Below are 26,801 nucleotides of genomic sequence, written 5' to 3'. Positions count from 1 at the left end.
TATTTCCTCTGGTGGGGGGAGTCAAGAATGAGGGGGCATAACCTTAAAATGAGTTAATTCAGGAGGGAAATCAGGAAGCGCTTCTTAACACAAAGGGTCGTAGAAATCTAGAATTCTCTCCCCTAAAGGCTGTGGAGGCTGGGGGGATCGATTGGAGCTTTCAAGACTGAGATCGATAGATTGTTGTTGGGTAAGGGTGTCGAGGGATGAGGCGGGTAATTGGAGTTGATCTAATTGAATGGTAGAACAGGCTCAAGGGGCTGAAAGGGCTCCTGCTGTTCCTCAGTCCTAACACACTCAAAGAATCAGGGCCAAGTGCCAGTCAACCAATTGACAGCGCTGGAAGCTTTAGACAAACTTAAATATTAATTGCACTGTTTTTGGCGGGGGGTGGGGGGGTTGGGGTGGCTGACAGGCTGAGCTCGTCTCTCGTCTCCATGGTAACCTTCATCCTAATGATCCCTGTAAATCTCAGGCCTCTCAAATCCCACAGGCCGAGCTTGTATCGGTGACAAATTGCTGTTGCTCTTTTATCTTTGGAATCATTTCCTTGCTTTGTTTGACGGCGTTGAGAGAGCAGGAGGATGCCCTTGTGTTTGCACCTGTCACCGAGAGTCCGGCCGTGTTCCCAGCGGACTTAATTAGCACTCAGCCTAATTAACGATGGGCTGGCTGAATGTTCCTGTTCCCGGGACGCCTCATCACGAATTCCCCTCGGGCATCACACACACCGACACCTCAGGAGTGGGCCCCAGATGCCTGGAGAGATTTGGTGGGCCGGCACCACAGGGAGGTCCTGTTGTCACCTGAGTTCTCCGCCTTGGGCCGTTCCGAATCTGTGCTTAATGTTTCCATTAACCCTTCATGGGCGTAGGACTACAGCAGGGCTGAGAAACCCGGTCTCAGTGTTCCAGGTGGGGGTGGGGGGGTGGTTCAGGAGATGGATAAAGCTTAGGGGAGTGGGGAACCTTAGGATAACAGGGGTAGAGCAGAGTAGTTGGGGGGGAGCAGGGTCGCCGGGGGGGAGCAGGGTCGCCGGGGGGGAGCAGGGTCGTCGGGGGGGTGAGCAGGGTTGCCGGGGGGGAGCAGGGTCGCCGGGGGGGAGCAGGGTCGTCGGGGGGGTGAGCAGGGTTGCCGGGGGGGAGCAGGGTCGCCGGGGGGGGAGCAGGGTCGCCGGGGGGGGAGCAGGGTCGCCGGGGGGGGAGCAGGGTCGCCGGAGGGGAGCAGGGTCGCCGGGGGGGCAGGGTCGCCGGGGGGGAGCAGGGTCGCCGGGGGGGGAGCAGGGTTGCCGGGGGAGCAGGGTCACCGGGGGAGGAGCAGGGTCGCCGGGGGGGAGCAGGGTCGCCGGGGGGGAGCAGGGTCGCCGGGGGGGAGCAGGGTTGCCGGGGGGAGCATGGTCACCGGGGGGGAGCAGGGTCACGGGGGGAGCAGGGTCACTGGGGGGGAGCAGGGTCACTGGGGGGGTGCAGGGTCACGGGAGGGGCTGGGTTTACATAGAAATACATAGAACTTACAGCACAGAAACAGGCCTTTCGGCCCAACCAGTCCATGCCGATGTTTATGCTACACACGAGCCTCCTCCCATCTTACTTCATCTCCTCCTATCAGCACATCCTTCTGTTCCTTTCTCCCTCATGTATGTATCGAGCTTCCCCTTGAATATCTGTACTATTCACCTCAACCACTCCCTGTGGTAGCGAGTTCCACATTCTCACCACTCGTGGGTAAAGAAGTTTCTCCTTGAATTCCCTATTGGATTTATTAGTGTCGATCATGTATTTACGGCCCCTAGTTCTGGACTCCCTCACAAGTGGAAACATCTTCTCCACATCGACCCTATCGAAACCCTTCATAATTGTAAAGACCTCCATCAGGTCACCCCCTCAGTCATCTTGTTTCTAGAGGAAGGAGCCCCAGCCTGTTCAGTCTTTCAGGTTGATCATGGGATCCCGATTCGCTCTCTATTAACCCGGCAGCACCCCCTCCACCCCCCCCCAACCCCGGGGCCTCGCTTGGTCGCACTTACCACGTCGTAATCAATGCCGTTGGCTATGGTGTGCCGCCTGGGTTCGTTGCGTCCCCGGCCGCTCTGGTGCAGGGCCACCCGGGCAATGGAGGTGGTGATGCTCTGTGAGCGACTGATTCCCATCCCCTCACGGTCTAATTGGAAGAGAGAAGCGGCGGTTAAAGCGAGAAAGGTCCGGCGCTGACTGAGATCATGGGGGGAAATGGCTCAATGAGATCTCTGCTCCTCTAATTCCGGCCTCTTGCATATCCCCAATTCTATCACCCCAACACTGGTCGCCTGTCCTTCAGCTGCCTGGGCTCTAAGCTCTGGTAATCCCTCCCAAATCCTCTCCCACTTTCCTCCTTTGAGACGCAACTTAAAACCTACCTCTTTGACCACATCTCCTCTAATATCTCCTTATGTGGCTCGCTGTCAAGTTTTTGTTTGATAATCGCTCCTGTGAAGTGCTTTGGGACCTGTTACTGCCGTTAAAGACACTATATAATAGCAGTTGTTGTTGCTTCAACTCACTCACGTGGCTCAGTTGGTATCACTCTAGCCCCTGAGTCAGAAGATTGTGGGTTCAAGTCCCACTCTAGAGAATTGAGCACCAAATCCTGACTGATACTGCACTGCTGCACTGAGGGAGCCTGTCCCGAACATCACCAAACCCATTCCTGTTACCTATCCAACTGTTTGCTCATTAGGTTTCCTGGGCGAGTTTTGCGCTCAAAAAGGTGAATGATGTTTTTCTTGTAGAAGATTAAATATGGAGTAAAGCTCCCTCTACACTGTCCCATCACACAATCCCAGGGCAGGTACAGCACAGGTTAGATACAGAGTAAAGCTCCCTCTACACTGTCCATCAAACACTCCCAGGGCAGGTACAGCATGGGATAGATACAGAGTAAAGCTCCCTCTACACTGTCCCATCAAATACTCCCAGCACATGTTAGATATAGAGTAAAGCTCCCTCTAACCTGACCCATCAAACACTGCCAGGGCAGGTACAGCACAGGTTAGATACAGAGTAAAGCTCCCTCTAAACTGTCCCATCAAACAGTCCCAGGGCAGGTACAGCACGGGCTAGATACAGAGTAAAGCTCCATCTACACTGCCCCATCAAACACTCCCAGGGCAGGTACAGCATGTGTTAAATACAGAGTAAAGCTCTCTCTACACTGTCCCATCAAACAGTCCCAGGGCAGGTACAGCACGTGCTAGATACAGAGTAAAGCTCCATCTACACTGCCCCATCAAACACTCCCAGGGCAGGTACAGCATGTGTTAGATACAGAGTAAAGCTTGCTCTACACTGTCCCATCAAACATTCCCAGGGCAGGTACAGCACAGGTTAGATACAGAGTAAAGTTCCCTCTACACTGTCCCATCAATCACTCCCAGGGCAGGTACAGCATGTGATAGATACAGATTAAAGCTCGCTCTACACTGTCCCATCAAACACTCCCAGGGCAGGTACAGCACGGGTTAGATACAGAGTAAAGCTCCCTCCAAACTGTCCCATCAAACATGCCCAGGGCAGGTACAGCACGGGTTAGATACAGAGTAAAGCTCCCTCTACACTGTTCCACCAAACATCCCCAGGTCAGGTACAGCACGGGTTAGATACAGAGTAAAGCTCCCTCTACACTGTCCCATCAAACACTCCCACTGCAGGTACAGCACGGGTTAGATACAGAGTAAAGCTTCCTCTACACTGTCCCATCAAACACTCCCAGGGCAGGTACAGCACGGGCTAGATACAGAGTAAAGTTCCCTCTACATGTCCCATCAAACACTCCCAGGGCAGGTACAGCATGGGATAGATACAGAGTAAAGCTCTCTACACTGTCCCATCAAACATTCCCAGAGCAGGTACAGTATGGGTTAGATACAGAGTAAAGCTCCCTCTACACTGTCCCATCAAACACTCCCAGGGCAGATCCAGCACAGGTTAGATACAGAGTAAAGCTTCCTCTACACTGTCCCCATCAAACACTCCCAGGGCAGGTCCAGCACCCGTTAGATACAGAGTAAAGCTCCCTCTACACTGTCCTCATCAAACACTCCCAGGGCAGGTCCAGCACGGGTTAGATACAGAGTAAAGCTCCCTCTACACTGTCCCACCAAACATCCCCAGGGCAGGTACAGCACGGGTTAGATACAGAGTAAAGCTTCCTCTACACTGTCCCATGAAACACTCCCAGTGCAGGTACAGCACACGTTAGATACAGAGTAAAGCTTCCTCTACACTGTCCCATCAAACACTCCCAGGGCAGGTACAGCACGGGCTAGATACAGAGTAAAGTTCCCTCTACACTGTCCCATCAAACACTCCCAGGGCAGGTACAGCACGGGTTAGATAGAGCGTAAAGCGCCGTCTACACTGTCCCCATCAAACACTCCCAGAGCAGGTACAGCATGGTTTAGATACAGAGTTAAGCTCCCTCTACACTGTCCCATCAAACAATCCCAGGGCAGGTACAGCACGGGTTAGATACAGAGTAAAGCTCCCTCTACACTGTCTTCACTGAGGAGGACACAAATAACCTCCCAGAGATGTCGGGGAACATAGGGTCTGATGAAAGGGAGGAACTGAAAGAAATCAGTATTTGTAGGGAAATGGTGTTAGGGAAATTGACGAGATTGAAGGCCGATAAATCCCCAGAGCCTGATAATCTACATCCTAGGGTACTTAAGGAAGTGGCATCCTAGGGTACTTAAGGAAGTGGCCCTAGAAATAGTAGATGCATTGCTGATCATCTTCCAACATTCAATGGAATCTGGAACAGTACCCACGGATTGGAGGGTAGCTAATGTTACCCCACTATTCAAAGAAGGTGGTAGAAAGAAAACGGGGAATTACAGACCGGTAAGCCTGACATCGGTAGTGGGGAAAATGCTAGAGTCCATTATAAAAGATGTAATAGCAGAGCACTTGGAAAACAGTGACAGGATCGGACAAAGTCAACATGGATTTACGAAAGGTAAATCGTGCTTGACTAATCTACTGGAATTTTTTGAGGATGTAACTGGTAATATAGATAAGGGAGAACCAGTGGCTGTGGTGTATTTGGACATTCAAAAGGCTTTTGATAAGGTCCCGCATAAGAGATTAGCGTGTAAAGTTAAGGCACATGGGATTGGGGGCAAGGTATTGACTTGGATAGAGAACTGGTTGGCAGACAGAAAGCAAAGAGTTGGAATAAATGGGTCTTTTTCCGAGTGGCAAGCAGTGACTAGTGGGATATCGCAGGGATTAGTCCTTGGACCCCAGCTATTCACAATATATATTAATGATCTAGACAAGGGAACTAGATGTAATATCTCCAAGTTTGCAGTCGACACAAAGCTGGGTGGGCGTGTGTGCTGTGAGGAGGATGCCGAGAAACTCCAGGATGATTTGGACAGGTTGGGTGATTGGGCAGAAGCATGGCAGATGCAATCTAATGTGGATAAATGCGAGGTTATTCACTTTGGTGTCAATACAGGAAGGCAGATTATCTGAATGGCAATAGATTGGGAGAAGGGGAAGTGCAACGAGACCTGGGTGTCCTTGTGCACCAGTCGCTGAAGGTAAGCATGCAGGTGCTGCAGGCGGTTAAGAAGGCAAATGGTATGTTGGCCTTCGTAGCGAGAGGGTTTGAGTACAGGAACAAGGATGTCTTGCTGCAGTTGTACAGGGCCTTGGTGAGACGACACCTTGAATATTGTGTGCAGCTTTTGTCGCCTTATCTGAGGAAGGATGTTCTTGCCATGGAGGGAATTCAGCGAAGGTTCACCAGGCTGATACCTGGGATGGCAGGAACGACGTATGAGGAGAAATTGGGTCGTTTGGGCTTATACTTGCTGGAGTTTAGAAGAATGAGAGGGGATCTCATTGAAACTTATAAAATTCTGACAGGACTGGACAGACTAGACGCAGGAAGGATGTTTCCGATGGTCGGGGAGTCCAGAACCAGGGGTCACAGTCTAAGGATAAGGGGTAAGCCATTTAGGACAGAAACGAGGAGGAATTTCTTCACCCAGAGAGTGGTGAACCTGTGGAATTCTCTACCACAGAAGGCAGTAGAGTCCAATTCTTTAATATATTCAAGACGGAGTTGGATATATTTCTTAAGGCTAAAGGGATCAAGGGATATGGGGAGAAAGCAGGGACCGGGTACTGAATTTTAATGATCAGCCATGATCTCATTGAATGGCGGAGCAGGCTCGAGGGGCCGAATGGCCTACTCCTGCTCCTATCTTCTATGTTTCTATGTTTCTATGTCCCATCAAACACTCCCAGGGCAGGTACAGCACGGGTTAGATACAGAGTAACGCTTCCTCTACACCGTCTCATCAAACACTCCCAGGGCAGAAACCAGAAGTGACAGCTCTGTGCTGTGAGTCGTCGTTCACTGCTTCATTGTGTTGAGATGGCCTAAGCTCATACAGAGAACCAGGACAGCCAGCAGAGAGAGGAGCCTTTTACTCCATAAGTCTGCCCATCTGGCCCTTCCTCCAGCTCCTGTTTGAAAGTATAAATTGACTGGACACCCCAAACCCATTAAGAGACTCGATTTCTGCCCTGACTGCATTTCTTATGAAAGCATGTGTCAATTTTCAAATCGCCTTACATCTTGCAGGCAACCATAATCGGTGGCTCAAATTGTGCCGTCGCCCGGCAGGTGAGGCCATTGTCTTTCACTGAAATGGCTTGCAGCGCCGCTTTAAATTGCTTCTTCTACTCCCGGCTCACCACTTAACGAGAGCAGCTGTTCAAAGGCCGGACGCTGCTGCTTTAAATGATTGACAGCTGCACGTTTCCTGTCCTAACCTCGCACATGGAAGCATTCGGCTGCATCCGAGTCCAGGGGACAGATGTGCAGCTGATATGCACAAGTGACAGCTCGACCTCAGATCCTGCCTCAGTCGATAGACCCTTCAGTGTGGCAGTCTCAGAGTGTCTGTAATGGGATGGGAGGTGGCGAACGAGCCCACATATAATCTCTCGTCAAACCTTTCAACATCTGACTCAATTTACTGTGATGAATGAAACATGAAATCTCTCTAGGACTGGGTTGTGCAGTGGGTCAGATTCTGTCCATTCTCCCTCTGGGACTGGGTGATGCAGTGGGTCAGACACTGTCATTTCCCCCTCTGGGACCGGGTGGTGCAGTGGGTCAGACACTGTCCTTTCCCCCTTGGGACTGGGTGGTGCGGTGGGTCAGACATTGTCCTTTCCACCTCTGGACTGGGCGGTGCAGTGGGTCAGACACTGTCCTTTCCCCCTCTGGGACTGGGTGGTGCGGTGGGTCAGACACTGTCCTTTCCCCCTCTGGGACTGGGTGGTGCAGTGGGTCAGACACTGTCCTTTCCCCCTCTGGGACTGGGTGGTGCAGTGGGTCAGACACTGTCCTTTCACCCTCTGGGACTGGGCGGTGCAGTGGGTCAGACACTGTCCTTTCCCCCTCTGGGACTGGGCGGTGCAGTGGATCAGACACTGTCCTTTCCCCCTCTGGGACTGGGCGGTGCAGTGGATCAGACACTGTCCTTTCCCCCTCTGGGACTGGGTGGTGCGGTGGGTCAGACACTGTCCTTTCCCCCTCTGGGACTGGGAGGTGCAGTGGGTCAGACACTGTCCTTTCCCCCTCTGGGACTGGGCAGTGCAGTGGATCAGACACTGTCCTTTCCCCCTCTGGGACCGGGAGGTGCAGTGGGTCAGACACTGTCCTTTCTCCGTCTGGGACTGGGTGATGCGGTGGGTCAGACACTGTCCTTTCCCCCTGTGGGACTGGACGGTGCAGTGGGTCAGACACTGTCCTTTCCACCTCTGGACTGGGTGGTGCAGTGGGTCAGATGCTGTCCTATCCCCCTCTGGGACTGGGCGTTGCACTGGCTCAGACATTGTCCTTTCCCCCTCTGGGACAGGGTGGTGCAGTGTGTCAGACACTGTCCTTTCCCCCTCTGGGACTGGGTGGTGCAGTTGGTCAGACACTGTCCTTTCCCCCTCTGGGACTGGGTGGTGCAGTGGGTCAGACACTGTCCTTTCCCCCTCTGGGACTGGGCGGTGCAGTGGGTCAGACTCTGTCCTTTCCCTCTCTGGGACTGGGTGGTGCAGTGGGTCAGACACTGTCCTTTCCCCCTCTACGACAGGGTGTTGCAGTGGGTCAGACACCGTCCTTTCACCCTCTGGGACTGGGTGGTGCAGTGGGTCAGACTCTGTCCTTTCCCTCTCTGGGACTGGGTGGTGCAGTGGGTCAGACACTGTCCTTTCCCCCTCTACGACAGGGTGTTGCGGTGGGTCAGACACCGTCCTTTCCCCCTCTGGGACCGGGTGGTGCAGTGGGTCAGACACTGTCCTTTCCCCCTTGGGACTGGGTGGTGCGGTGGGTCAGACATTGTCCTTTCCACCTCTGGACTGGGCGGTGCAGTGGGGTCAGACACTGTCCTTTCCCCCTCTGGGACTGGGTGGTGCGGTGGGTCAGACACTGTCCTTTCCCCCTCTGGGACTGGGTGGTGCAGTGGGTCAGACACTGTCCTTTCCCCCTCTGGGACTGGGTGGTGCAGTGGGTCAGACACTGTCCTTTCACCCTCTGGGACTGGGCGGTGCAGTGGGTCAGACACTGTCCTTTCCCCCTCTGGGACTGGGCGGTGCAGTGGATCAGACACTGTCCTTTCCCCCTCTGGGACTGGGCGGTGCAGTGGATCAGACACTGTCCTTTCCCCCTCTGGGACTGGGTGGTGCGGTGGGTCAGACACTGTCCTTTCCCCCTCTGGGACTGGGAGGTGCAGTGGGTCAGACACTGTCCTTTCCCCCTCTGGGACTGGGCAGTGCAGTGGATCAGACACTGTCCTTTCCCCCTCTGGGACCGGGAGGTGCAGTGGGTCAGACACTGTCCTTTCTCCGTCTGGGACTGGGTGATGCGGTGGGTCAGACACTGTCCTTTCCCCCTGTGGGACTGGACGGTGCAGTGGGTCAGACACTGTCCTTTCCACCTCTGGACTGGGTGGTGCAGTGGGTCAGATGCTGTCCTATCCCCCTCTGGGACTGGGCGTTGCACTGGCTCAGACATTGTCCTTTCCCCCTCTGGGACAGGGTGGTGCAGTGTGTCAGACACTGTCCTTTCCCCCTCTGGGACTGGGTGGTGCAGTTGGTCAGACACTGTCCTTTCCCCCTCTGGGACTGGGTGGTGCAGTGGGTCAGACACTGTCCTTTCCCCCTCTGGGACTGGGCGGTGCAGTGGGTCAGACTCTGTCCTTTCCCTCTCTGGGACTGGGTGGTGCAGTGGGTCAGACACTGTCCTTTCCCCCTCTACGACAGGGTGTTGCAGTGGGTCAGACACCGTCCTTTCACCCTCTGGGACTGGGTGGTGCAGTGGGTCAGACTCTGTCCTTTCCCTCTCTGGGACTGGGTGGTGCAGTGGGTCAGACACTGTCCTTTCCCCCTCTACGACAGGGTGTTGCGGTGGGTCAGACACCGTCCTTTCACCCTCTGGGACTGGGTGGTGCAGTGGGTCAGACACTGTCCTTTCCCCCTCTGTGACTGGGCAGTGCAGTGGATCAGACACTGTTATTTCCCCCTCTGGGACTGGCTGGTGCAGTGGGTCAGACACTGTCCTTTCCCCCTCTGGGACTGGGTGGTGCGGTGGCCCAGACACTGTCATTTCCCCCTCTGGGACTGGGTGGTGCAGTGGGTCAGACACTGCCCTTTCCCGCTCTGGGACTGGGCGGTGCAGTGGATCAGACACTGTCATTTCCTCCTCTGGGACTGGTTTGTGCAATGGGTCAGACACTGTCCATTCCCCCTAGGGACCGGGTGGTGCAGTGGGTCAGACACTGTCGTTACCCCCTCTGGGACTGGGTGGTGCAGTGTGTCAGACACTGTCCTTTCCCCCTCTGGGACTGGGTGGTGCGGTGGGTCAGACACTGTACTTTCCTCCTCTGGGACTGGGTGGTGCAGTGGGTCAGACACTGTCCTTTCCCCCTCTGGGACTGGGCGTTGCATTCGCTCAGATACTGTCCTTTCCCCCTCTAGGACTGGCTGGTGCAGTGGGTCAGACACTGTCCTCTCCACCTCTGGACGGGGCAGTGCAGTGGGTCCGACGCTGTCCTATCCCCCTCTGGGACTGGGTGGTGCGGTGGGTCAGATACTGTCCTTTCCTCCTCTGGGACTGGGTGGTGCAGTGGGCCAGACTCTGTCCTTTCCCACTCTGGGACTGGGTGGCGCAGGGTGTCAGACACTGTCCTTTACCCCTCTGGGACTGGGTGCTGCAGTAGATCAGACACTGTCGTTTCCCCCTCTGGGACTGGTTGGTGCAATGTGTCAGACACCGTCCTCTCCCGCTCTGGGACTGGGTGGTGAAGTTGGTCAGACACTGACCTTTCCCCCTCTGGGACTGGGTGGTGTGGTGGGTCAGACACTGTCCTTTCTTCCTCTGGGACTGGGTGGTGCAGTGGGTCATTCACTGTCCTTACCCACTCTGGGACTGGGCGGTGCGGTGGGTCAGACTCTGTCCTTTCCCCCTCTGGGACTGGGTGGTGCAGTGGGTCAGACACTGTCCTTTCCCCCTCTGGGACTGGGTGGTGCAGTGGGTCAGACACTGTCCTTTACCGCTCTGGGACTGGGCGGTGCAGTGGATTACACACTGTCCTTTCCCCCTCTGGGAGTGGGTGGTGCAGTGGGTGAGACACTGTCCTTTCCCCCTCTGGGACTGGGTGGTGCTGTGGGGTCAGACACTGTCCTTTCCGCCTCTGGGACTGGGTGGTGCAGTGGGTCAGACACTGTCCTTTCCCCCTCTGGGACTGGGCGGTGCGGTGGGTCAGACTCTGTCCTTTCCCCCTCTGGGACTGCGTGGTGCAGTGGGTCAGACACTGTCCTTTCCCCCTCTGGGACAGTGTGGTGCAGTGGGTCAGACACTGTCCTTTCCCCCTCTGGGACTGGGCGGTGCAGTGGGTCAGACACTGCTCTTTCTCCCTCTGGGACTGGGTGGTGCTGTGGGTCAGACACTGTCCTTTCCCCCTCTGGGACTGAGTGGTGCGGTGGGTCAGACACTGTCCTTTCCCCCTCTGGGACTCAGTGGAGCAGTGGATCAGACACTGTCCTTTCACCCTCTGGGACTGGGTGGTGCAATGGGTCAGACACTGTCCTTTCCCCCTCTGGGACTGGCTGGAGCAGTGGGTCAGACACTCCCCCTCTGGGACTGGGTGGAGCAGTGGGTCAGACACTGTCCTTTCCCGCTCTGGGACTGGTTGGTGCAGTGGGTCAGACACTGTCCTTTCCCCCTCTGGGACTGGGCATTGCACTGGCTCAGACACTGTCGTTGCCCCCTCTGGGACTGTGCGGTGCGTTGGTTCATACACTGTCCTTTCCCCCTCTGGGACTGGGCGGTGCAGTGGGTCAGACACTGTCTTTTCCACCTCTGGACTGGGTGGTGCAGTGGGTCAGACGCTGTCCTTTCCCCCTCTGGGGCTGGGCATTGCACTGGCTCAGACACAGTCCTTTCCCCCTCTGGGACTGGGTGGTGCAGTGTGTCAGACACTGTCCTTTCCCCTCTGGACTGGGTGGTGAAGTTGGTCAGACACTGTCCTTTCCCCCTCTGGGACTGGGTGGCGCAGTGGGTCAGACGCTGTCCTTTCCCCCTCTGGGACTGGGCGTTGCACTGGCTCAGACACTGTCCTTTCCCCCTCTGGGACTGGTTGGTGCAATGTGTCTGACACCGTCCTCTCCCCTCTGGGACTGGATGGTGTGGTGGGTCAGACACTGTCCTTTCTTCCTCTGGGACTGGGTGGTGCAGTGGGTCATTCACTGTCCTTACCCCCTCTGGGACTGGGTGGTGCAGTGGGTGAGACACTGTCCTTTCCCCCTCCGGGACTGGGTGGTGCGGTGGGTTAGACACTGTCCTTTCCCCCTCTGTGACTGGGTGGTGCAGTGGGTCAGACACTGTCCTTCCCCCTCTGGGACTGGGCGGTGCGGTGGGTCAGACTCTGTCCTTTCCCCCTCTGGACTGGGTGGTGCAGTGGGTCAGGCACTGTCCTTTCCCCCTCTGGGACAGTGTGGTGCAGTGGGTCAGACACTGTCCTTTCCCCCTCTGGGACTGGGCGGTGCAGTGGGTCAGACACTGCCCTTTCTCCCTCTGGGACTGGGCGGTGCTGTGGGTCAGACACTGTCCTTTCCCCTCTGGGACTGAGCGGTGCGGTGGGTCAGACACTGTCCTTTCCCCCTCTGGGAATCAGTGGAGTAGTGGGTCAGACACTGTCCTTTCACCCTCTGGGACTGGGTGGTGCAATGGGTCAGACACTGTCCTTTCCCCCTCTGGGACTGGGTGGAGCAGTGGGTCAGACACTGTCCTTTCCCCCTCTGGGACTGGGTGGAGCAGTGGGTCAGACACTGTCCTTTCCCGCACTGGGACTGGTTGGTGCAGTGGGTCAGACACTGTCCTTTCCCCCTCTGGGACTGGGTGGTGCAGTGTGTCAGACACTGTCCTTTCCCCCTCTGGGACTGGGTGGTGAAGTTGGTCAGACACTGTCCTTTCCCCCTCTGGGAATGGGTGGTGCGGTGGGTCAGACACTGTACTTTCCTCCTCTGGGACTGGGTGGTGCAGTTGGTCAGACACTGTCCTTTCCCCCTCTGGGAATGGGTGGTGCAGTGGTACCGACACTGTCCTTTCCCCCTCTGGGACTGGGTGGTGCAGTTGGTCAGACACTGTCGTTTCCCACTCTGGGACTGGGTGGTGCAGTGGGTCAGACACTGTCCCTTCCCCGTCTGGGACTGGGTGGTGCGGTGGGTCAGACACTGTCCTTTCCCCCTCTGGGACATGGGCGGTGCAGTGGGTCAGACACTGTCCTTTCCCCCTCTGGGACTGGGTGGAGCAGTGGGTCAGACACTGTACTTTCCCCCTCTGGGACTGGGTGGAGCAGTGGGTCAGACACTGTACTTTCCCCCTCTGGGACTGGGTGGTGCAGTGGGTCAGACACTGTCCTTTCCCCCTCTGGGACTGGGTGGTGCAGTGGGTCAGACACTGTCCTTTCCCCCTCTGGGAATGGGCGGCGCAGTGGATCAGACACTCTCATTTCCCCCTCTTGGACTGGGTGGTGCAGTGGGACAGACACTGTCCTTTCCCCCTAGGGACCGGGTGGTGCAGTGGGTCAGACTCTGTCCTTTCCCCCTGTGGGACTGGACGGTGCAGTGGGTCAGACACTGTCCTTTCCTCCTCTGACTGGGCGGTGCAGTGGGTCAGACGCTGTCCTTTCCCCCTCTGGGACTGGGTGTTGCACTGGCTCAGACACTGTCCTTTCCCCCTCTGGGACTGGGTGGTGAAGTTGGTCAGACACTGTCCTTTCCACCTCTGGGAATGGGTGGTGCGGTGGGTCAGACACTGTACTTTCCTCCTCTGGGACTGGGTGGTGCAGTGGTACAGAAACTGTCCTTTCCCCCTCTGGGACTGGGTGGTGCAGTGGTACAGACACTGTCGTTTCCCACTCTGGGACTGGGTGGTGCAGTGTGTCAGACACTGTCCTTTCCCCGTCTGGGACTGGGTGGTGCGGTGGGTCAGACACTGTCCTTTCCCCTTCTGGGACTGGGTGGTGCAGTGGGTCAGACACTGTCCTTTCCCCCTCTGGGACTGGGCGGTGCGGTGGGTCAGACACTGTCCTTTCCCCCACTTTGACTGGGTGGTGCAGTGGGTCAGACACTGTCCTTTCCCCCTCTGGGACTGGGTGGTGCAGTGGGTCAGACACTGTCTTTTCCCCCTCTGGGACTGGGTGGTGCAGTGTGTCAGACACTGTCCTTTTCCCCTCTGGGACTGGGTGGAGCAGTGGGTCAGACACTGTCCTTTCCCCCTCTGGGACTGGGTGGTGCATTTGGTCAGACACTGTCCATTCCCCCTCTGGGACTGGGTGGTGCTGTGGGTCAGACGCTGTCTTTTCCCCCTCTGGGACTGGGTGGTGCGGTGTGTCATTCACTGTCCTTTCCCCATCTGGGACTGGGTGCTGCAGTTGGTCAGACACTGTCCATTCCCCCTCTGGGACTGGGTGGTGCAGTGGGTCAGACACTGTCTTTTCCCCCTCTGGGACTGGGTGGTGCAGTGTGTCAGACACTGTCCTTTCCCCCTCTGGGACTGGGTGGTGCAGTTGGTTAGACACTGTCCTTTCCCCCTCTGGGACTGGGCGGTGCAGTGGGTCAGACAATGTCCTTTCTCCCTCTGGGACTGGGTGGTGCAGTGGGCCAGACACTGTCCTTTCCCCCTCTGGGACTGAGTGGAGCAGTGGGTCATTCACTGTCCTTTCCCCCTCTGGGACTGGGTGGTGCAGTTGGTCAGACCCTGTCGTTTCCCACTCTGGGACTGGGTGGTGCAGTGGGTCAGACACTGTCCTTTCCCCCTCTGGGACTGGGCGGTGTGGTGGGTCAGACACTGTCCTTTCCCTCCCTGGGACTGGGTGGTGCAGTGGCTCAGACACTGTCCTTTCCCCCTCTGGGACTGGGTGGTGCGGTGGGTCAGACACTGTCCATTCCCCCTCTGGGACTGGGCATTGCAGTGGCTCAGACACTGTCCTTTCCCCCTCTGGGACTGCGCGGTGCGTGGGTCAGATACTGTACTTTCCCCCTCTGGGACTGGGTGGTGCAGTGGGTCAGACACTGTCCTCTCCCCCTCTGGGACTGGGCGGTGCAGTGGGTCAGACACTGTCCTTTCCACCTCTGGACTGGGCGGTGCAGTGGGTCAGACGCTGTCCTTTCCCCCTCTGGGGCTGGGCGTTGCACTGGCTCAGACACTGTCCTTTCCCCCTCTGGGACTGGTTCGTGCAATGTGTCAGACACTGTCCTCTCCCCCTCTGGGACTGGGTGGTGAAGTTGGTCAGACACTGTCCTTTCCCCCTCTGGGACTAGGTGGTGTGGTGGGTCAGACACTGTCCTTTCTTCCTCTGGGACTGTGTGGTGCAGTGGGTCATTCACTGTCCTTACCCACTCTGGGACTGGGCGGTGCGGTGGGTCAGACTCTGTCCTTTCCCCCTCTGGGACTGGGTGGTGCGGTGTGTCATTCACTGTCCTTTCCCCATCTGGGACTGGGTGGTGCAGTTGGTTAGACACTGTCCTTTCCCCCTCTGGGACTGGGCGGTGCAGTGTGTCAGACAATGTCCTTTCTCCCTCTGGGACTGGGTGGTGCAGTGGGCCAGACACTGTCCTTTCCCCCTCTGGGACTGGGCGGTGCGGTGGGTCAGACACTGTCCTTTCCCTCCCTGGGACTGGGTGGTGCAGTGGCTCAGACACTGTCCTTTCCCCCTCTGGGACTGGGTGGTGCGGTGGGTCAGACACTGTCCATACCCCCTCTGGGACTGGGCATTGCAGTGGCTCAGACACTGTCCTTTCCCCCTCTGGGACTGCGCGGTGCATGGGTCAGATACTGTACTTTCCCCCTCTGGGACTGGGTGGTGCAGTGGGTCAGACTCTGTCCTCTCCCCCTCTGGGACTGGGAGGTGGAGTGGATCAGACACTGTCATTTCCCCCTCTGGGACTGGGTGGTGCAGTGGGACAGAAACTGTCATTTCCCCCTAGGGACCGGGTGGTGCAGTGGGTCAGACTCTGTCCTTTCGCCCTGTGGGACTGGGCGGTGCAGTGGGTCAGACACTGTCCTTTCCACCTCTGGACTGGGCGGTGCAGTGGGTCAGACGCTGTCCTTTCCCCCTCTGGGACTGGGCGTTGCACTGGCTCAGACACTGTCCTTTCCCCCTCTGGGACTGGTTCGTGTAATGTGTCAGACACCGTCCTCTCCCCCTCTGGGACTGGGTGGTGAAGTTGGTCAGACACTGTCCTTTCCCCCTCTGGGACTAGGTGGTGTGGTGGGTCAGACACTGTCCTTTCTTCCTCTGGGACTGGGTGGTGCAGTGGGTCATTCACTGTCCTTACCCACTCTGGTATTGGGCGGTGCGGTGGGTCAGACTCTGTCCTTTCCCCCTCTGGTACTGGGTGGTGCAGTGGGTCAGACACTGTCCTTTCCCCCTCTGGGACTGGGTGGTGCAGTGAGTCAGACACTGTCCTTTCCCGCTCTGGGACTGGGCGGTGCAGTGGATTACACACTGTCCTTTCCCCCTCTGGGACTGGGTGGTGCAGTGGGTGAGACACTGTCCTTTCCACCTCTGGGACTGGGTGGTACGGTGGGTCAGACACTGTCCTTTCCCCCTCTGTGACTGGGTGGTGCAGTGGGTCAGACACTGTCCTTTCCCCCTCTGGGATTGGGCGGTGCGGCGGGTCAGACACTGTCCATTCCCCCTCTGGGACTGGGCATTGCAGTGGCTCAGACACTGTCCTTTCCCCCTCTGGGACTGCGCGGTGCGTCGGTCAGATACTGTACTTTTCCCCTCTGGGACTGGGCGGTGCAGTGTGTCAGACAATGTCCTTTCTCCCTCTGGGACTGGGTGGTGCAGTGGGCCAGACACTGTCCTTTCCCCCTCTGGGACTGAGTGGAGCAGTGGGTCATTCACTGTCCTTTCCCCCTCTGGGACTGGGTGGTGCAGTTGGTCAGACCCTGTCGTTTCCCACTCTGGGACTGGGTGGTGCAGTGGGTCAGACACTGTCCTTTCCCCCTCTGGGACTGGGCGGTGCGGTGGGTCAGACACTGTCCTTTCCCTCCCTGGGACTGGGTGGTGCAGTGGCTCAGACACTGTCCTTTCCCCCTCTGGGACTGGGTGGTGCGGTGGGTCAGACACTGTCCATTCCCCCTCTGGGACTGGGCATTGCAGTGGCTCAGACACTGTCCTTTCCCCCTCTGGGACTGCGCGGTGCATGGGTCAGATACTGTACTTTCCCCCTCTGGGACTGGGTGGTGCAGTGGGTCAGACTCTGTCCTCTCCCCCTCTGGGACTGGGAGGTGGAGTGGATCAGACACTGTCATTTCCCCCTCTGGGACTGTGTGGTGCAGTGGGACAGAAACTGTCATTTCCCCCTAGGGACCGGGTGGTGCAGTGGGTCAGACTCTGTCCTTTCGCCCTGTGGGACTGGGCGGTGCAGTGGGTCAGACACTGTCCTTTCCACCTCTGGACTGGGCGGTGCAGTGGGTCAGACGCTGTCCTTTCCCCCTCTGGGACTGGGCGTTGCACTGGCTCAGACACTGTCCTTTCCCCCTCTGGGACTGGTTCGTGCAATGTGTCAGACACCGTCCTCTCCCCCTCTGGGACTGGGTGGTGAAGTTGGTCAGGCACTGTCCTTTCCCCCTCTGGGACTAGGTGGTGTGGTGGGTCAGACACTGTCCTTTCTTCCTCTGGGACTGGGTGGTGCAGTGGGTCATTCACTGTCCTTACCCACTCTGGTACTGGGTGGTGCGGTGGGTCAGACTCTGTCCTTTCCCCCTCTGGTACTGGGTGGTGCAGTGGGTCAGACACTGTCCTTTCCCCCTCTGGGACTGGGTGGTGCAGTGAGTCAGACACTGTCCTTTCCCGCTCTGGGACTGGGCGGTGCAGTGGATTACACACTGTCCTTTCCCCCTCTGGGACTGGGTGGTGCAGTGGGTGAGACACTGTCCTTTCCACCTCTGGGACTGGGTGGTACGGTGGGTCAGACACTGTCCTTTCCCCCTCTGTGACTGGGTGGTGCAGTGGGTCAGACACTGTCCTTTCCCCCTCTGGGATTGGGCGGTGCGGCGGGTCAGACACTGTCCATTCCCCCTCTGGGACTGGGCATTGCAGTGGCTCAGACACTGTCCTTTCCCCCTCTGGGACTGCGCGGTGCGTGGGTCAGATACTGTACTTTTCCCCTCTGGGACTGGGTGGTGCAGTGCGTCAGACACTGTCCTCTCCCCCTCTGGGACTGGGAGGTGGAGTGGATCAGGCACTGTCATTTCCCCCTCTGGGACTGGGTGGTGCAGTGGGACAGAAACTGTCATTTCCCCCTCGGGACCGGGTGGTGCAGTGGGTCTGACGCTGACCTTTCCCCCTCTGGGACTGGGCGTTGCACTGGCTCAGACACTGTCCTTTCCCCCTCTGGGACTGGTTCGTGCAATGTGTCAGACACCGTCCTCTCCCCCTCTGGGACTGGGTGGTGAAGTTGGTCAGACACTGTCCTTTCCCCCTCTGGGACTAGGTGGTGTGGTGGGTCAGACACTGTCCTTTCTTCCTCTGGGACTGGGCGGTGCAGTGGGTCATTCACTGTCCTTACCCACTCTGGGACTGGGCGGTGCGGTGGGTCAGACTCTGTCCTTTCCCCCTCTGGGACTGGGTGGTGCGGTGGGTCAGACACTGTCCTTTCCCCCTCTGGGACATGGGCGGTGCAGTGGGTCAGACACTGTCCTTTCCCCCTCTGGGACTGGGCGGTGCAGTGGATTACACTCTGTCCTTTCCCCCTCTGGGACTGGGTGGTGCGGTGGGTCAGACACTGTCCTTTCCCCTCTGGGACATGGGCGGTGCAGTGGGTCAGACACTGTCCTTTCCCCCTCTGGGACTGGGTGGAGCAATGGGTCAGACACTGTACTTTCCCCCTCTGGGACTGGGTGGAGCACTGGGTCAGACACTGTACTTTCCCCCTCTGGGACTGGGTGGTGCAGTGGGTCAGACACTGTCCTTTCCCCCTCTGGGACTGGGTGGTGCAGTGGGTCAGACACTGTCCTTTCCCCCTCTGGGACTGGGCGGTGCAGTGGATCAGACACTCTCATTTCCCTCTCTTGGACTGGGTGGTGCAGTGGGACAGACACTGTCCTTTCCCCCTAGGGACCGGGTGGTGCAGTGGGTCAGACTCTGTCCTTTCCTCCTGTGGGACTGGACGGTGCAGTGGGTCAGACACTGTCCTTTCCTCCTCTGGACTGGGCGGTGCAGTGGGTCAGACGCTGTCCTTTCCCCCTCTGGGACTGGGCGTTGCACTGGCTCAGACACTGTCCTTTCCCCCTCTGGGACTGGGTGGTGAAGTTGGTCAGACACTGTCCTTTCCCCCTCTGGGAATGGGTGGTGCGGTGGGTCAGACACTGTACTTTCCTCCTCTGGGACTGGGTGGTGCAGTGGTACAGACACTGTCCTTTCCCCCTCTGGGACTGGGTGGTGCAGTGGTACAGACACTGTCCTTTCCCCCTCTGGGATTGGGCGGTGCGGCGGGTCAGACACTGTCCATTCCCCCTCTGGGACTGGGCATTGCAGTGCCTCAGACACTGTCCTTTCCCCCTCTGGGACTGCGCGGTGCGTGGGTCAGATGCTGTACTTGCCCCCTCTGGGACTGGGTGGTGCAGTGGGTCAGACACTGTCCTCTCCCCCTCTGGGACTGGGAGGTGGAGTGGATCAGGCACTGTCATTTCCCCCTCTGGGACTGGGTGGTGCAGTGGGACAGAAACTGTCATTTCCCCCTAGGGACCGGGTGGTGCAGTGGGTCAGACTCTGTCCTTTCGCCCTGTGGGAATGGACGGTGCAGTGGGTCAGACACTGTCCTTTCCACCTCTGGACTGGGCGATGCAGTGGGTCAGACGCTGTCCTTTCCCCCTCTGGGACTGGGCGTTGCACTGGCTCAGACACTGTCCTTTCCCCCTCTGGGACTGGTTCGTGCAATGTGTCAGACACCGTCCTCTCCCCCTCTGGGACTGGGTGGTGAAGTTGGTCAGACACTGTCCTTTCCCCCTCTGGGACTAGGTAGTGTGGTGGGTCAGACACTGTCCTTTCTTCCTCTGGGACTGGGTGGTGCAGTGGGTCATTCACTGTCCTTACCCGCTCTGGGACTGGGCGGTGCGGTGGGTCAGACTCTGTCCTTTCCCCCTCTGGGACTGGGTGGTGCAGTGGGTCAGACACTGTCCTTTCCCCCTCTGGGACTGGGTGGTGCAGTGGGTCAGACACTGTCCTTTCCCGCTCTGGGACTGGGCGGTGCAGTGGATTACACACTGTCCTTTCCCCCTCTGGGACTGGGTGGTGCAGTGGGTGAGACACTGTCCTTTCCACCTCTGGGACTGGGTGGTGCGGTGGGTCAGACACTGTCCTTTCCCCCTCTGTGACTGGGTGGTGCAGTGGGTCAGACACTGTCCTTTCCCCCTCTGGGATTGGGCGGTGCGGTGGGTCAGACACTGTCCATTCCCCCTCTGGGACTTGGCATTGCAGTGGCTCAGACACTGTCCTTTCCCCCTCTGGGACTGCGCGGTGCGTGGGTCAGATACTGTACTTTCCCCCTCTGGGACTGGGTGGTGCAGTGGGTCAGACACTGTCCTCTCCCCCTCTGGGACTGGGAGGTGGAGTGGATCAGACACTGTCATTTCCCCCTCTGGGACTGGGTGGTGCAGTGGGACAGAAACTGTCATTTCCCCCCAAGGGACCGGGTGGTGCATTGGGTCAGACTCTGTCCTTTCGCCCTGTGGGACTGGACGGTGCAGTGGGTCAGACACTGTCCTTTCCACCTCTGGACTGGGCGGTGCAGTGGGTCAGACGCTGTCCTTTCCCCCTCTGGGACTGGGCGTTGCACTGGCTCAGACACTGTCCTTTCCCCCTCTGGGACTGGTTCGTGCAATGTGTCAGACACCGTCCTCTCCCCCTCTGGGACTGGGTGGTGAAGTGGGTGAGACACTGTCCTTTCCCCCTCTGGGACTAGGTGGTGTGGTGGGTCAGACACTGTCCTTTCCCCCTCTGTGACTGGGTGGTGCAGTGGGTCAGACACTGTCCTTTCCCCCTCTGGGACTGGGTGGTGCAGTGTGTCAGACACTGTCCTTTCCCGCTCTGGGACTGGGCAGTTCAGTGGATTACACACTGTCCTTTCCCCCTCTGGGACTGGGTGGTGCAGTGGGTGAGACACTGTCCTTTCGACCTCTGGGACTGGGTGGTGCGGTGGGTCAGACACTGTCCTTTCCCCCTCTGGGACTGGGCGGTGCGGTGGGTCAGACTCTGTCCTTTCCCCCTCTTGGACTGGGTGGTGCAGTGGGTCAGACACTGTCCTTTCCCCCTCTGGGACAGTGTGGTGCAGTGTGTCAGACACTGTCCTTTCCCCCTCTGGGACTGGGTGGTGCGGTGGGTAAGACACTGTCCTTTCCCGCTCTGGGACCGGGCGGTGCAGTGGATTACACACTGTCCTTTCCCCCTCTGGGACTGGGTGGTGCAGTGGGTGAGACACTGTCCTTTCCACCTCTGGGACTGGGTGGTGCAGTGGGTCAGACACTGTCCTTTCCCCCTCTGGGACTGGGTGGTGCAGTGGGTCAGACACTGTCCTTTACCGCTCTGGGACTGGGCGGTGCAGTGGATTACACACTGTCCTTTCCCCCTCTGGGACTGGGTGGTGCAGTGGGTCAGACACTGTCCTTTCCCCCTCTGGGACTGGGCGATGCAGTGGGTCAGACACTGCACTTTCTCCCTCTGGGACTGGGCGGTGCTGTGGGTCAGACACTGTCCTTTCCCCCTCTGGGACTGAGTGGTGCGGTGGGTCAGACACTGTCCTTTCCCCCTCTGGGAATCAGTGGAGCAGTGGGTCAGACACTGGCCTTTCACCCTCTGGGACTGGGTGGTGCAATGGGTCAGACACTGTCCTTTCCCCCTCTGGGACTGGGTGGAGCAGTGGGTCAGACACTGTCCTTTCCCCCTCTGGGACTGGGTGGAGCAGTGGGTCAGACACTGTCCTTTCCCGCTCTGGGACTTGTTGGTGCAGTGGGTCAGACACTGTCCTTTCCCCCTCTGGGACTGTGTGGTGCAGTGGGTGAGACACTGTCCTTTCCCCCTCTGTGACTGGGCATTGCACTGGCTGAGACACTGTCCTTTCCCCCTCTGGGACTGGGTGGAGCAGTGGGTCAGACACTGTACTTTCCCCCTCTGGGACTGGGTGGTGCAGTGTGTCAGACACTGTCCTTTCCCCCTCTGGGACTTGGCGGTGCAGTGGATCAGACACTCTCATTTCCCCCTCTTGGACTGGGTGGTGCAGTGGGACAGACACTGTCCTTTCCCCCTAGGGACCGGGTGGTGCAGTGGGTCAGACTCTGTCCTTTCCCCCTGTGGGACTGGACGGTGCAATGGGTCAGACACTGTCCTTTCCTCCTCTGGACTGGGCGGTGCAGTGGGTCAGATGCTGTCCTTTCCCCCTCTGGGACTGGGTGTTGCACTGGCTCAGACACTGTCCTTTCCCCCTCTGGGACTGGGTGGTGAAGTTGGTCAGACACTGTCCTTTCCCCCTCTGGGAATGGGTGGTGCGGTGGGTCAGACACTGTACTTTCCTCCTCTGGGACTGGGTGGTGCAGTGGTACAGACACTGTCCTTTCCCCCTCTGGGACTGGGTGGTGCAGTTGGTCAGACACTGTCGTTTCCCACTCTGGGACTGGGTGGTGCAGTGGGTCAGACACTGTCCTTTCCCCGTCTGGGACTGGGTGGTGCGGTGGGTCAGACACTGTCCTTTCCCCCTCTGGGACATGGGCGGTGCAGTGGGTCAGACACTGTCCGTTCCCCCTCTGGGAATGGGTGGAGCAGTGGGTCAGACACTGTACTTTCCCCCTCTGGGACTGGGTGGAGCAGTGGGTCAGACACTGTACTTTCCCCCTCTGGGACTGGGTGGTGCAGTGGGTCAGACACTGTCCTTTCGCCCTGTGGGACTGGACGGTGCAGTGGGTCAGACACTGTCCTTTCCACCTCCGGACTGGGCGGTGCAGTGGGTCAGACGCTGTCCTTTCCCCCTCTGGGACTGGGCGTTGCACTGGCTCAGACACTGTCCTTTCCCCGTCTGGGACTGGTTCGTGCAATGTGTCAGACACCGTCCTCTCCCCCTCTGGGACTGGGTGGTGAAGTGGGTGAGACACTGTCCTTTCCCCCTCTGGGACTAGGTGGTGAGGTGGGTCAGACACTGTCCCTTCTTCCGCTGGGACTGGGTGGTGCAGTGGGTCATTCACTGTCCTTTCCCCCTCTGGGACTGGGCGGTGCGGTGGGTCAGACTCTGTCCTTTCCCCCTCTGGGACTGGGTGGTGCAGTGGGTCAGACACTGTCCTTTCCCCCTCTGGGACTGGGTGGTGCAGTGGGTCAGACACTGTCCTTTCCCGCTCTGGGACTGGGCGGTTCAGTGGATTACACACTGTCCTTTCCCCCTCTGGGACTGGGTGGTGCAGTGGGTGAGACACTGTCCTTTCCCCCTCTGTGACTGGGTGGTGCAGTGGGTCAGACACTGTCCTTTCCCCCTCTGGGACTGGGCAGTGCGGTGGGTCAGACTCTGTCCTTTCCCCCTCTAGGACTGGGTGGTGCAGTGGGTCAGACACTGTCCTTTCCCCCTCTGGGACAGTGTGGTGCAGTGTGTCAGACACTGTCCTTTCCCCCTCTGGGACTGGGTGGTGCGGTGGGTAAGACACTGTCCTTTCCTGCTCTGGGACTGCGCGGTGCAGTGGATTACACACTGTCCTTTCCCCCTCTGGGACTGGGTGGTGCAGTGGGTGAGACACTGTCCTTTCCACCTCTGGGACTGGGTGGTGCAGTGGGTCAGACACTGTCCTTTCCCCCTCTGGGACTGGGTGGTGCGGTGGGTCAGACTCTGTCCTTTCCCCCTCTAGGACTGGGTGGTGCAGTGGGTCAGACACTGTCCTTTACCGCTCTGGGACTGGGCGGTGCAGTGGATTACACACTGTCCTTTCCCCCTCTGGGACTGGGTGGTGCAGTGGGTCAGACACTGTCCTTTCCCCCTCTGGGACTGGGCGGTGCAGTGGGTCAGACACTGCCCTTTCTCCCTCTGGGACTGGGCAGTGCTGTGCGTCAGACACTGTCCTTTCCCCCTCTGGGGCAGAGTGGTGCGGTGGGTCAGACACTGTCCTTTCCCCCTCTGGGAATCAGTGGAGCAGTGGGTCAGACACTGCCCTTTCACCCTCTGGGACTGGGTGGTGCAATGGGTCAGACACTGTCCTTTCCCCCTCTGGGACTGGGTGGAGCAGTGGGTCAGACACTGTCCTTTCCCCCTCTGGGACTGGGTGGAGCAGTGGGTCAGACACTGTGCTTTCCCGCTCTGGGACTTGTTGGTGCAGTGGGTCAGACACTGTCCTTTCCCCCTCTGGGACTGTGTGGTGCAGTGGGTGAGACACTGTCCTTTCCCCCTCTGGGACTGGGCATTGCACTGGCTGAGACACTGTCCTTTCCCCCTCTGGGACTGGGTGGAGCAGTGGGTCAGACACTGTACTTTCCCCCTCTGGGACTGGGTGGTGCAGTGGGTCAGACACTGTCCTTTCCCCCTCTGGGACTGGGCGGTGCAGTGGATCAGACACTGTCATTTCCCCCTCTGGGACTGGGTGGTGCAGTTGGACAGACACTGTCATTTCCCCTTAGGGACCGGGTGGTGCAGTGGGTCAGACTCTGTCCTTTCCCCCTGTGGGACTGGACGGTGCAGTGGGTCAGACACTGTCCTTTCCACCTCTGGACTGGGCGGAGCAGTGGGTCAGACGCTGTCCTTTCCCCCTCTAGGACTGGGCGTTGCACTGGCTCAGACACTGTCCTTTCCCCCTCTGGGACTGGTTCGTGCAATGTGTCAGACACCGTCCTCTCCCCCTCTGGGACTGGGTGGTGAAGTGGGTGAGACACTGTCCTTTCCCCCTCTGGGACTAGTGGTGTGGTGGGTCAGACACTGTCCTTTCTTCCTCTGGGACTGGGTGTTGCAGTGGGTCATTCACTGTCCTTTCCCCCTCTGGGACTGGGCGGTGCGGTGGGTCAGACTCTCTCCTTTCCCCCTCTGGGACTGGGTGGTGCAGTGGGTCAGACACTGTCCTTTCCCCCTCTGGGACTGGGTGGTGCAGTGGGTCAGACACTGTCCTTTCCCGCTCTGGGACTGGGCGGTTCAGTGGATTACACACTGTCCTTTCCCCCTCTGGGACTGGGCATTGCACTGGCTGAGACACTGTCCTTTCCCCCTCTGGGACTGGGTGGAGCAGTGGGTCAGACACTGTACCTTCCCCCTCTGGGACTGGGTGGTGCAGTGGGTCAGACACTGTCCTTTCCCCCTCTGGGACTGGGCGGTGCAGTGGATCAGACACTCTCATTTCCCCCTCTTGGACTGGGTGGTGCAGTGGGACAGACACTGTCCTTTCCCCCTAGGGACCGGGTGGTGCAGTGGGTCAGACTCTGTCCTTTCCCCCTGTGGGACTGGACGGTGCAGTGGGTCAGACACTGTCCTTTCCTCCTCTGGACTGGGCGGTGCAGTGGGTCAGATGCTGTCCTTTCCCCCTCTGGGACTGGGTGTTGCACTGGCTCAGACACTGCCCTTTCCCCCTCTGGGACTGGGTGGTGCAGTGTGTCAGACACTGTCCTTTCCCACTCTGGGACTGGGTGGTGCAGTGGGTCAGACACTGTCCTTTCCCCCTCTGGGAATGGGTGGTGCGGTGGGTCAGACACTGTCCTTTCCCCCTCTGGGACTGGGTGGTGCAGTGCGTCAGAGACTGTCCTTTCCCCGTCTGGGACTGGGTGGAGCAGTGGGTCAGACACTGTACTTTCCCCCTCTGGGACTGGGTGGAGCAGTGGGTCAGACACTGTACTTTCCCCCTCTGGGACTGGGTGGTGCAGTGGGTCAGACACTGTCCTTTCCCCCTCTGGGACTGGGTGGTGCAGTGGGTCAGACACTGTCCTTTCCCCCTCTGGGACTGGGCGGTGCAGTGGATCAGACACTCTCATTTCCCCCTCTTGGACTGGGTGGTGCAGTGGGACAGACACTGTCCTTTCCCCCTAGGGACCGGGTGGTGCAGTGGGTCAGACTCTGTCCTTTCCCCCTGTGGGACTGGACGGTGCAGCGGGTCAGACACTGTCCTTTCCTCCTCTGGACTGGGCGGTGCAGTGGGTCAGACGCTGTCCTTTCCCCCTCTGGGACTGGGTGTTGCACTGGCTCAGACACTGTCCTTTCCCCCTCTAGGACTGGGTGGTGAAGTTGGTCAGACACTGTCCTTTCCCCCTCTGGGAATGGGTGGTGCGGTGGGTCAGACACTGTACTTTCCTCCTCTGGGACTGGGTGGTGCAGTGGTACAGACACTGTCCTTTCCCCCTCTGGGACTGGGTGGTGCAGTGGTACAGACACTGTCGTTTCCCACTCTGGGACTGGGTGGTGCAGTGGGTCAGACACTGTCCTTTCCCCATCTGGGACTGGGTGGTGCGGTGGGTCAGACACTGTCCCTTCCCCCTCTGGGACTGGGTGGTGCAGTGGGTCAGACACTGTCCTTTCCCCCTCTGGGACTGGGCGGTGCAGTGGGTCAGACACTGTCCTTTCCCCCTCTTTGACTGGGTGGTGCAGTGCGTCAGACACTGTCCTTTCCCCCTCTGGGACTGGGTGGTGCAGTGGGTCAGACACTGTCTTTTCCCCCTCTGGGACTGGGTGGTGCAGTGTGTCAGACACTGTCCTTTCCCCCTCTGGGACTGGGTGGAGCAGTGGGTCAGACACTGTCCTTTCCCCCTCTGGGACTGGGTGGTGCAGTGGGTCAGACACTGTCTTTTCCCCCTCTGGGACTGGGTGGTGCGGTGTGTCATTCACTGTCCTTTCCCCCTCTGGGACTGGGTGGTGCAGTTGGTCAGACACTGTCCATTCCCCCTCTGGGACTGGGTGGTGCAGTGGGTCAGACACTGTCTTTTCCCCCTCTGGGACTGGGTGGTGCAGTGTGTCAGATACTGTCCTTTCCCCCTCTGGGACTGGGTGGTGCAGTTGGTCAGACACTGTCCTTTCCCCCTCTGGGATTGGGCGGTGCAGTGGGTCAGACAATGTCCTTTCCCCCTCTGGGACTGGGCGGTGCAGTGGATGAGACACTCTCATTTCCCCCTCTTGGACTGGGTGGTGCAGTGGGACAGACACTGTCCTTTCCCCCTAGGGACCGGGTGGTGCAGTGGGTCAGACTCTGTCCTTTCCCCCTGTGGGACTGGACGGTGCAATGGGTCAGACACTGTC

The 26,801-nt window shown here is 58.4% G+C and overlaps 1 protein-coding gene across 3 annotated transcripts in view; it reads right to left on the bottom strand.

Moving 5' to 3' along the window:
* LOC147096089 (suppressor APC domain-containing protein 2-like) overlaps positions 1 to 26,801 on the bottom strand; it is a 372,823-nt gene that overhangs the window by 11,623 nt on the left and 334,399 nt on the right. For all 3 annotated transcript variants that reach the window (XM_085975020.1, XM_085975018.1, XM_085975019.1), the window contains exon 2: positions 2,027 to 2,160. In XM_085975020.1, the coding sequence (XP_085831146.1) occupies positions 2,027 to 2,160 (134 nt within the window). The remainder of the gene's footprint in view (positions 1 to 2,026; positions 2,161 to 26,801) is intronic.

The sequence above is a fragment of the Somniosus microcephalus genome, unplaced genomic scaffold, assembly GCF_052327205.1.
Source record: "Somniosus microcephalus isolate GS21.2 unplaced genomic scaffold, FLI_Smic_1.0 unresolved_chr1, whole genome shotgun sequence".
NCBI classification, from domain to species: Eukaryota; Metazoa; Chordata; class Chondrichthyes; order Squaliformes; family Somniosidae; genus Somniosus; species Somniosus microcephalus.
This window is presented reverse-complemented; position numbering and strand designations above follow the sequence as displayed.